General features: G+C 35.0%; 1 protein-coding gene across 5 annotated transcripts in view; it reads left to right on the plus strand.

Annotated features, from left to right (window-relative positions):
* MINDY3 (MINDY lysine 48 deubiquitinase 3) overlaps window positions 1-11,735 on the plus strand; it is a 114,425-nt gene that overhangs the window by 13,415 nt on the left and 89,275 nt on the right. For 3 of the 5 annotated variants that reach the window (XR_002831543.1, XM_006098218.3, XM_023761972.1), the window contains exons 2-4: window positions 2,974-3,053; window positions 6,752-6,812; window positions 8,644-8,820. Coding sequence is in view for 3 of the 5 variants with exons in the window: in XM_006098218.3 (XP_006098280.1) it covers window positions 2,974-3,053; window positions 6,752-6,812; window positions 8,644-8,820 (318 nt within the window). In the remaining 2 variants the exon portion in view is untranslated. Of the gene's footprint in view, window positions 1-2,973; window positions 3,054-6,751; window positions 6,813-8,643; window positions 8,821-11,735 lie in introns of those variants that run through there. The other 2 variants (XM_014463857.2, XM_023761973.1) reach the window with 2 other exon arrangements.

An 11,735-nucleotide genomic window follows, 5' to 3' on the forward strand; every position in this document is an offset into this window, starting at 1 on the left:
GGCCGGTTGGTTTGCCCTGAAGGTGTCCTGGATCAGGGTGGGGGTCCTGCTGGGGTGCCTGGCAGCCTGGGTGAGGGACTGATGGGTGTTTGCAGGCTGGTCACACCCCCTTCAGGGTGGGGTTCTCCCCTGGGGGCCTGGCCAGCCTGGGTGAGGGGCTGATGGCTGTTTTCAGGCTGGCCACACCCCCTTTAGGGTGGGGGTCCCCACTGGGGTGCCTGGCCAGTCTGGGTGAGGGGCTGAGGGCCATTTTCAGGCTGGCCAAGCCCCCCCCCGCGACGGAAGCTCCCAGCCTCTCCTTTTTTTTTTCTTCTTTTTTCTTCTGGGATTTATTTACCTTCTATAATTGAAACTTTGTAGCTTTGAGAGGAGCTGAGAGCTGGCCAGGGTGGGTGGGAGGGAAGCTTGGCTTCCTCCATCGCCAGGGGCAACCCACTCCTGCTCGCTCCAGCTCCGTGGCCACGGCTGGCTGAAAGCAGGTATCTGGGATTTATTGACCTTCTATAATTGAAACTTTGTTGCTTTGAGTGGAGCTCAGAGCTGGCCGCAGCAGGCGGGAAGCTTGGCTTCCTCCATCATTGGGGCAACCAAGCCTCCTGCTTGCTCCAGCTCCGTGGCTGCCGACCGCCATTTTGGTTGGGTTAATTTGCATATAGTCGCTCGGATTGGCTGGTTGGCATGGCTTAAGGCGTAGCGAAGGTACAATTTGCATGTTTGTCTTTAATTAGTGTAGATCAGGGGTCCTCAAACTATGGCCCGCGGGCCACATGCAAATACAAATATTGTATTTGTTCCCGTTTTGTTTTTTTACTTCAAAATAAGATATGTGCAGTGTGCATAGGAATTTGTTCATTTTTTTTTTTTTAAACTATAGTCTGGCCCTCCAACAGTCTGAGGGACAGTGAACTGGCCCCCTGTTTAAAAAGTTTGAGGACCCCTGGTGTAGATATTTACGGTTCAAGACAGAGCATTCACAGTGGATAGCTATTGTGTTGGCTGTTGTCATTTTTTGACAGTCTAAGGCAGCGGTTCTCAACCTGTGGGTTGCGAACAATGAAAATACATCCTGCATATCAGATATTTACATTATGATTCATAACAGTAGCAAAATTACAGTTATGAAGTTGCAACGAAAATAATTTTATGGTTGGGGGTCACCACAACATGAGGAACTTTGTTAAAGGGTCGTGGCATTAGGAAGGTTGAGAACCACTGGCTAAGGGAAAAGAGGTCAGTGCCCCTGACTGAGTAATCAGGTATTGCATGTTGTAAAAATTCCTGCAGCACACCTGTTGGAAAATCACTGCTCTACACTATTTATTACTTCACTTGCTATCATGTAGTATCTCAAGCTAGATACTTCAGTCAGCTCTAATTTCTTTTGTACCAAGCCTTTGTCCCACTTGCAGGTATTCATCACATCTTAATGTTTACCACAGAAATATTGTTTGGATATAGTTTCTCCTCCACACTGTGTTGCTTTTATCAGTTTGGCACTGTCTCTATAGGGCTGTTGAAACAACTTCATCCCCATTCTAGTCACTTACAAAAGAAAAAAAAGTATGATAATATTAGTACTTGTCAGGGTACTGTTATTAACCCATTATTAACCTCTTGTCAGTATTCCCTCCTCCCTTTACCATCTCCTCTATCCTACCCCTATATTGCCTTTCAGCTACATTAAATTTCCCTTTGATCCATAAACGTGCCCTGCTCTTACCCTGTATCCTTTAATAAAGGTTTTCTTTACCTGAAAGTTATTTTCCCACCCTTGCCTCTCTGGAAAATTCCTATTCTAGATCAACCTCAAAGTCACCTGTTATAATTTGACTTGGGGCAGAGTAAGTCATTCCTTTTTTTTTGTTAATCCTCACCCGAGGATATTCTTCCTATTGATATTTAGGGGGAGAGAGAGAAGAGAGAGATTGTTTGCCTCCCGCATGTGCCCCACTAGAACTGGGGATCGAACCTGCAATCCAGGTAGGATCCCTTGACTGGGAATTGAATCCAAGACCCTTCAGTCCGCAGGCTGACTCTCTAACCATTGAGCCATGCCAGCCAGGGCAGTCATTCTTTTCTGTATCCACAACTCTGTCTTCATACTTCTGTTTTAACATTCATTTCTTTATTTTAGTGTTTGTTTATTTATTTATATGTCTGTCTTCCCCTGAACTGTTGGCTCCTACAGACTACGGACTCATTCATTCATATATCTAGATGCTTGGTGCATTATCTGATGCTTATTGAATATTTGTTGGATGAATGACTGAAATATAATCTTTCATGAAACTTTACATATTCCTAGCCTGTTGGAATTGGAAGTGATCATTTTAAAGATGACTGAGGCCTACAGATGTGAAATGATTTCCTAAAGGTTATACACATAGTAACTCAATTCTCACTTCTGTCCTTGTGCTGCAGTGTGCCAGTGCTCTCTGTGGCAGCTTCTACTAGCTGCTCTCAGACAGTATTGGTTGGGGAATATTTAAATTAAGACAGAGCCAATGTGAGTACATTCACTGCTACGTATGATACCATTTAATAATTTTTAGCTTATAGAATGTGAGACAGAAAATTGGGACAAAAAATACATGTACTGTATGGAAAGGGTCCTAAAATTTTGTTTGAATTCAGTAGATTGACTAGTCTTCAAGTAAATGAGATTATATAAAAGTCAGATTTGGTATCCTTTTCCACACTTTATCCCCCTAGTCCACTTAGAGGGGTCCCTGGATACAAAATATTGTGTGTGCATGTGTGTGTAAGTGTTTATGTGCACTGTGTGGGGAAGCATAGGTTCCATATCTTTTTTCAAAGGGTTCCTTGATCCCCCCCAAAAGTTAACACGGCTTCTGACTTGAAAATATGTTGCTGTGTGATAAGTGATCTTTCTCAAAGCAAAGTACATTAAAAATTCTTCTAGCTGCTACTTGAATTACATTTTTAATCTCTGCTACTTGCTTTCATTTTTAGGGTTTGTGTTTAGTGAATCAGAGGGATCTGCATTAGAACAGTTTGAAGGTGGCCCCTGTGCTGTTATTGCACCTGTTCAGGTAACATAGACTACTTTATCAACTCCTTAGAGGGACGTGTTCAAACATTTCATACTTTACTTTTTGCTTTCTAATATATATGCTCTGTAATCATGATGCATGGTCAGTTACCTCTCAACTTTTGTTCATGTAAATTGCTATAGATATAAAAAATATAAGTGCATTCAGCGGAGACACAACAGTATGGTGATTACCAGATGTGAAGGGGGCTTGGGGGAATTAGAAGAAGGTATAGGGGAAATAAATAGTGATGGAAGGACACTTGCCTTGGAGTGGTGAACACACCAATGATGTATTGCAGAATTGTACACCTGAAACCTATATAATTTTATTAACCAATTTTATTAAATTCAATAAAAAAGAAAAAAGTGAATTCAGAACATGAGTAGGTTACACAGCAATAGCCTTTGGAATATTATATGTGTGTGTGTGTGTATATATATATATATATATATTTTAAAAATACGTATTTTTATTGATTTCAGAGAGGAAGGGAGAGAGATAGAGAGATAGAAACATCAATGATGAGAGAGAATATCATTGATTGGCTGCCTCCTGCACACCCCCTACTGGGGTCGGGGGCAGATCGAGCCCGCAACCCGGGCATGTGCCCTTGGTCGGAGTTGAACCTGGGACCCTTTAGTCCGCAGGCTGATGCTCTATCCACTGAGCCAAATCGGCTAGGACTGGACTATATTTTCAAGAAAACATAGTAAGTGTTCCCTGATTTTCAGAAAATGAGGAATTAATGATCATGTCATTTTTCTAATACAATGATCCTGTTGAATAATAACATTTTATACTACAGATAAGTACATTATAGCAATGATACTATTTTTATTTGATCTCTCTATAAGAATGATATTCCTAAAATGTTGAATATTTTCATGACCTAAAATTTTACAAATTTTTAAAATAATTAGGCAGATTATACTATTTTAGGGTATAGCTTTGGCCTTTAAATTAAAATTAGTAGCAACTAATTTAAAACAGAATTTGCAAAATAAAAAGATTTTTTAATCTTTATTTCTATTTTATTAATCCCATAAAAGATAGGGTTAATCTGAATATATGTATTTGATTTTGAATATTGATGTGTAACATTGTTTGAATTTCAAAGACTGATTTGTTATAACCATTACATTGTTAAAACCAAAAATTGAATTTTCAGTTTACTGTTACACTTATGTCTGAAACAGCAATGTAACTTTAGAACTGTTACAAAAGAAGCTTGAATTTGTTGTTTATGTTCAGTCAGCAGATTTTGAAAATAAATATTTAATGTGGTATTTATTAATTCATTGGGCATAAAGAATGCATTCCTGAACTGTTAGCTTCAAAGTAAATTTCTCAAAACTTATACTTTATACACTTACATTATTAAATGAAAAGTATATTCCTTGAAGGAGGGGGGGAAAAAATCTCCCTTCATGGCAGATTCTAAAATAATATCCTTTTAGGTCATTATTTTATTTCTTTAAAGAGTTGATATATTTTTTACATTAGTAGAATTATTAAAAAATTAAGAAAAAATTGAATGTTTGAACTTTGCTTGGGAGTTACTGAATATAAAGAATAAAATTTAACCATAAATTGATTAGAGAAATTATGTTGAATAACAGGCAAATTTTGGTTGCTAGTAGGAATCTTATTATCTAAATTTGAAGATTCCTTGTCCTTCTCATTTCCAAGTTAGATTATATTAACTTTGCCCCTCTTGTGCCATTAATAGTACCTTCAGGTCTTTATTTATTGTAAGTCAATGAATGTAATTAAATGCAAGATATACCACAGGAGTTTTTTGTTTTATAAGATTCATTACATTTCCAAAATGGCAGTTATTTTTGCAAGTGGGGTTGTTGTATAAAAAAAGATAATTGTAATGTTCAAAATCCTGATGTGTCTTTGAGGTAGTAATTTAGTTTCATAGTCACATAAATCTTTTCAGTCATAGAGGAATTTTGTTTATATTGCAATTTCAAGTAAAAGTCAAAACTAAACCATTAAGAATAATGAAGGGAAATGAGCAAGTCCAGGTATTAAAACTTTTTAAATTATAAAAAATAAGATATGCGCTATTGCTAAAGAATAGTCATATTATAGAACCAGGTAATCAGTGGTGGAGAAAAATGAAGTTTACTGAATTTCACTGATATGACTGGTTGGCAGTTTGAGAGAGAAAAATGAATTTAGATAATCTCATATCATGTACCAAATATATTCTTAAGGTCATATTAAACCACAGAAAAACTAAAAATAATGTATTGTCAACCATCTAAGAGAAAGTATGAGTTCCAGACTCAGAAAAACATTTGCAGTGAATATTAACAATAAATAGATGTTGTCTTTCTTAAACAAAGAATTTGAACAAATTAGTTATAAAACACAAAGACCCCAGAGGTGAAATGAGCATGTATATGCAATCAGAACAGGTGAAATGGTGCTGGACAGCCAAAGAATCAAGATGTTCAACCTCAGTAGGAACCCAAGAAAGTACAAATAAAACTGTAACTAGAGTCTACTGCTTACTCTTTTTAATCTTTAAATAGAAAATAATTGCCAGTACATGTAAGGTAGGATATGCTGGCATACTCATATATCACTATATAGTACAAATTTGTACTTAGATTTTGGAAGGAATTTTACATTATAATTGGAACCATGATAATGCAGTTTTTTTAAATGTAATAATTGTACTTCCCTGTGAATCTTTCCTAAAGAAATAACCTTTAATATGGGAAATGTTGTAGTCAAGAAATAGCTTTTATATTTATAGCAGCAAAAACATTGCAAACAACTTAATGTATAGTAATGTAGTATAAACATGAAATAATATTTATGTAAATTTTGATAGCTTGATAGAAATTTGGTGATTAAGAATTACTGTTATGAATTCTGTGGGAAAACATTAAAATGGAAAATAATCACATTGTATACTACTGCTTTCAAATGCATATAAATCAGAATCATCACAGTAACCTCTTTTTCTTGAATCTGCCCCCTAGAGATTCAGATACAAAAGATTGAGGCATAAGAATTTGCATTTTAGATAAGACTAGGATGTGATAGCCCTTGAACTGCAGTTTAAGAAGGAAACACTGTACTACCCTGAACTACTTTCTATTAAATCAGCAATGTAACATCGTTGGTTCATGTAATGAAAGGTTAGAAATCAGTTTGTTTTTTTCTCTTAAATCTTACAGCTGTTTTATTTAAACCAGGAAGTTAGAAGCTTCTTATAGAGTGATGACTCATAGTGGTATTCTTGTATCACAAATCAGAGCTAATAGTGCAGAATCACTCTTGTATTTAGATTTTTTTTCCTCCAAGTAATCAAAGAGAAATGTGGACTTATTCCTGTTTTATAGGGCTTTCACTTTATATTTTTTTTTCACTTTACATTTCTTTAAGTTTCCAGTCGTGTCTGATTTTGAGTCAGTTCCTCTATTTATCAGAAAATACATATTATGAAAGAAGAATTTTATGGACATAGAATTAAGTTTATAATAGTATATCCTGGATAAATAATTATCTTCAGTTACTGTTGAATGTGAAGGGGAGCCATTTGAAATTTTCATAGTGCTATGCAAAAGATTAGAAAGGTGGTGCAAATTAGTTTTTTTATATTTTAAAATAAAAGAATGATATAAGGTATATTTGTGATGCGTGGTAATAATTATTGCTTTAATTGTATAAAGGCATTTCTTTTGAAGAAGCTCCTGTTTTCTTCTGAGAAGTCTTCTTGGAGGGATTGCCCAGGTATGATAGCTATCTTATAAACATTTACTCCATCCTCAATTTTACAGGTGACCTATGCAACATTCATTGGCAATAGTTAAGTTAAAATTATCTATTCTTAAAAAGTGCACTATCAATGAGATATTTTTCCTTAGGTTTCTTTTTTTTTTTTTAAGCTATGTTTTTATTGATTCTTAGAGAGGGAGAAGGAGAAAGAGATAGAAACATTGATGAGAAAGAAACAATGACTGGCTGCCTCCTGCACGCCCCTTACTGGGGATCGAGCCCAAAGATGGGCATATACCCTGACGGGAATCGAACCCATGACCTCTTGGTGCATGGGTTGATGCTCTACCACTGAGCCACACCAGCTGAGCATGTTTCTTATTTTTGATATTTCAGGAAGATTCATGGTCAGTGACTCCAAATTTTTAAATGCATATATTTCCAATTTGGTATTCCCAAGACATATAAGACAGGATAATATAACTAAGGGAAAAAGCTTTGGCCTCTTGATAAAATAAGGATAGAGAGCACCCTAAACTGTTAAATTACAGCATATTATAAGGAATAATTGTTTTATGTTTGTTTTGTCTTAGCTCTGAGCAGGAACTCAGTTATCTTTGTATTTCTGCATCTTTTAGTATAATGTCTTACACAATGCAAATAATATTGCAAATAATTGTGAATTAAATTGCAAATGAAGCTGCCATAGCTTCTGCAATATGCTTAGGTCAGAGAGCTGTATGGTATTACCTGTTAATTCACTTGACAGCTTACAAAAATCTTACACAATTTTATGTGGACTTCACAATACCTTGTGAAAGGAGGTAGAATATATTATAATCCCAGTTAGTATAAGGGCAAAACAACTTGCATTCTAAACCATGCCCATAGTGATTTTGAATTTAAGAGTTAAAAGTATCATTGTCATGTATTTTTTATTCATTAATAGTGGGAATGCAAAATAAAGTTTAGTAGAGAAGAGACTATTCAAAAGATAATATTAACATCAACATTTTACTAATTAGATTGCTTGCACAGAAATATATTCTTATTGATAAAAAATGTATATGCATTGTCATAAATGTCATATGCTATGGAGGTTATAAAATGAATGACACAGTTCCGGCCTTTAAAGAACTTTAAGTCTATTAGGAGAAATAGAAACCTCCCTGTAGCATACAATTTTACATAGGCTATGTATACATCTTATCCTCTTTGAAAGTTTCAGAAAGCAATAATACTTCTCAAAAAGGGGAAGGTGGCTAAGGTTCAGGAAGAAATTGAGCATTTGTGCAAAATCTATAGTTCAAATCACTGTAATACAGTATTAGTAGCTTCTATATTATGCAGCATAACAACAATGGCCCCTGCTCATCTAATAGGTTGTGGTATTGTTTTGCTGAGGGTATGTTATCTCATTATCATTACTCTATGGGACAGGAAGATCAAAGACATTAGATTAATTCAAAAATGGGGGAAAAAGAGGTCTCAACAGGCCCTTACATTGTGCCTGGTTCTACAATAAAGGAAACCTCGTGACTTAAATGTTTCATTTGCAGGTAAGAAAGAGTTGATCTTATCAGGTAGTATATTTTTTTCTAGTAATGTTTAATTCTGCATTTTTTAGGATTCTTTTTCTCAGTAATGGAAATATTTAGTAATGGTGACATTGTAACCCTCAAGCACATTATTTTTCTAAAATATAATTTCAGATCAGTTGTTTGGATTTTCCCCCCACTTGGAATGCTTGATTTTCATTAAATGAAAACATTCTTAAGATTGTTATTCACGCCCAGATTTTTTTCCCAAAGGAAACCATTGTAATTTGTACTTCGGTTATTTTTAGAGGAAGAGCGGAAGGAACTCCTTTGTCACACCTTATGTGATATTTTAGAAAGTGCCTGTTGTGACAACTCTGGATCATACTGCTTGGTTTCATGGTTAAGAGGAAAGACAGCCGAGGAAAATGCTAGTATTTCTGGGAGTCCTGCAGAGTCTAGTTGCCAAGTGGAACATTCTTCTTGTAAGATACATTTTTTTCCTAAAGTAATTTCTTATACCTTTGTTTTAATAAAACTATTGACAATTTTAAAGAAAAAAGAATTAAAAATTTCATAACATGTCTCTTTTTCAGCAGAAGCTTAATTCATGAACCTTAGTATTTTTCATTTCCATTTTGATTATTTTATATTTATTTATTTATTTAAATATATTTTATTGGTTTTTTTACAGAGAGGAAGGGAGAGAGATAGAGAGTTAGAAACATCGATGAGAGAGAAACATCGATCAGCTGCCTCCTGCACATTCCCTACTGGGGATGTGCCGGCAACCAAGGTACATGCCCTTGACTGGAATCAAACCTGGGACCTTTCAGTCCGCAGGCTGACGCTCTATCCACTGAGCCAAACTGGTTAGGGCTCATTTTGATTATTTTAATTGCTAAAGGACATTGCATTTGTTTCTTTTTGCTTTCATTTTTGGGGTTAAAAAAAAAAAGGAAATGCATTTCTTAAATAAAAAAAAAATTCTCCTGCTTGATGACATTCTCTGTGAGCTTTGAAACTCTCATTTAGAAAGTTTAAAGAACGTATTTATATATACTTTAATTTCAAATGCCTTAATGTTTACTTTGGCATTAGGGAAGAAAAGGCTCTTTTTTTTTTCAGAAAATTTCTTAAAATAGTTTTTGTTACTTTATAGAGCAAAGATGGGGACTTTTTTTTTTCCATTATGTTTCCCTTTCTCCTGAACTTTTTGGATATTGTTACTGTATATGAATTATTTTAAAGTAATTGTAATTATGAGTTTTAATTTTGCCTTCATTTAAGTTTTTTGTACTTTGAAGATTTTTCTTCAAAATAAACTAAATAATTATTCTCATTATAAAAATAATATATTCTGTAGTCTTTAGCGTTTGAAAATTCTTATGTAATTGGCCTAAAAACTACCAGAATGAACTAGTGGTATAGAAACTAGATAAAAAGAGTTGCTGTCTGGTTTTTCTTTACAGGACCTATCTTACTAGCAGTTGGCTTTTGATAATTGGTACTTCCAAGCGTTTATATAGAATAAGTGACTTATTCTACCTATAATGCATTTCATTAACATTGGAAATTATTTATAAAGAAATTAGACAACCGATTCCTAGAAAGTAAATTTTGATTGTGATATACATCTTGCTTTCCCTATAGGACTGTCTGTGATGCACTATTGCCTCCTTGAGCTAAAATGTGTCTGTGATGTCAGCATTTTCTCTTCTACCTCTGCAGTTACATTGGCGAATTCTAATAGCACATTTGCAAGGAAGAATTTTAAAAATTTAAACAGTTCAATGACGTTTTTATTTTCAGGCCTTTCAATACAACCTTTCAAAAAATTTAACATTTTTAGAGTTGATAATACAATTGAAGGAAACGAGTGGAAAATATTCACTAGGTTGATAGTAAAAAATGTCATTAAGATTAAAAAAAAAGATTGTTTTTAAATATTTTCTAGGTTTGACTGGATTGCATGTAAGCATATTTAATAGTTTCATTAAAGTTAATCAACATTTTGACAATAATAGTTGAACTAATTAAAAGTTATTTTAAAGATTAGGTGCTTAAAGTTAGTTTATATTCAAATATAAGAAAATAGTAAGATCTTTTTGTAACATTTTTTATTAGTATCTTAGTATATACTGTGTACTTATTATGGACTGTGCTGTACATTTCATAGTAATAGGTTGAGTGGCCTCATGATACGTTAAATTTGGTACTTCAAGAACTAACTTAGATGGGCATACTATATTGAATTCCTCTTCAAAAAACATATTTTACTGATTTTCCAATTTACTTTGCCTCATTTTAAAAGTGAACATGAATAAAACCAGATTTTAAATTTGTTTTTTTTTATAATCTATAAATTTGAAAAGTTTTATTAACTGAAAATTTAAGAAATTTACTTTAGATGTTGATAAATGAAATGAACTTACACTAAAATTTGTATTCCATGTAACAACCTATTTTACCTGTTCTTTCCTTTATTTCCAGCTATGTTTTTTTTGTGTTTTACATTTTTCCATCATCCTGCCTGCTAACTTTTTTATTTTGCTTGCCTCCTTTCTCTAAGTTACTATCTTTATGTCAACTTTTGTAGTGTATGCCCTATAAAATTATTTAGATAATCAGGTACAGGAAAATTAGTACAATTTGGAAAACATTAGGTAGAATTTTTATTTTATCCTGAAATTTTAAATGTGAACTATTTTCCCCATTGTCAATATTACATTCTGCACAAACATTAATTTCATTGGCTTGTGTGGTGTGTATAGTTTTGGCTTCTGGTAACGCACACTTGTTTGCAATAGTGAACACTCAGGTTCAATTTCAGTTTGTTTCCCACACAAATTAAAAGATTACTTAAGCCATTGGATTTTTAAAGATTTTAAAAAGTAATTTCAAACATTTGAATATTGATACTAGACTTTGAAAGGGTAACGTAATGTGACCTTTTTCATTGTAAATCAAAAATTGAGAATTAATATTTGAAAGTACTAAGATTTGCTTTATGAATATACCAGTGGCCTGGTACACGAAATTTGTGTACGGGTGAGTGGGTGTCCCTCAGCCCAGCCTGCACCCTCTCCAATCTGGGTGGGACCCCTTGGGGGGATGACTGGCAGTCAGACATCCCTCTCACAATCTGGGACCGCTGGCTCCTAACCACTCACCTGCCTGCCTGCCTGATCATGCCTAACCACTCTGCCTGCCGGCCTGCTCGCCCCCAACTGCCCTCCTCGGCCGGCCTCATGGCCCCCAACTGCCCTCCCCTGCCAGTCTGATGGCCCCCAACAGCCCTCCCTGGCCAGCCTCATGGCTCCCAACTGTGCCCCCTTGCCGGCATGCTTGTCCCCAACTGCCCCCCACTGCCGGCCTGCTCGCCCTCCACTGCCCCCCC

The sequence above is a fragment of the Myotis lucifugus genome, unplaced genomic scaffold (genome assembly GCF_000147115.1).
Source record: "Myotis lucifugus unplaced genomic scaffold, Myoluc2.0 scaffold_223, whole genome shotgun sequence".
Classification (NCBI taxonomy): Eukaryota; Metazoa; Chordata; class Mammalia; order Chiroptera; family Vespertilionidae; genus Myotis; species Myotis lucifugus.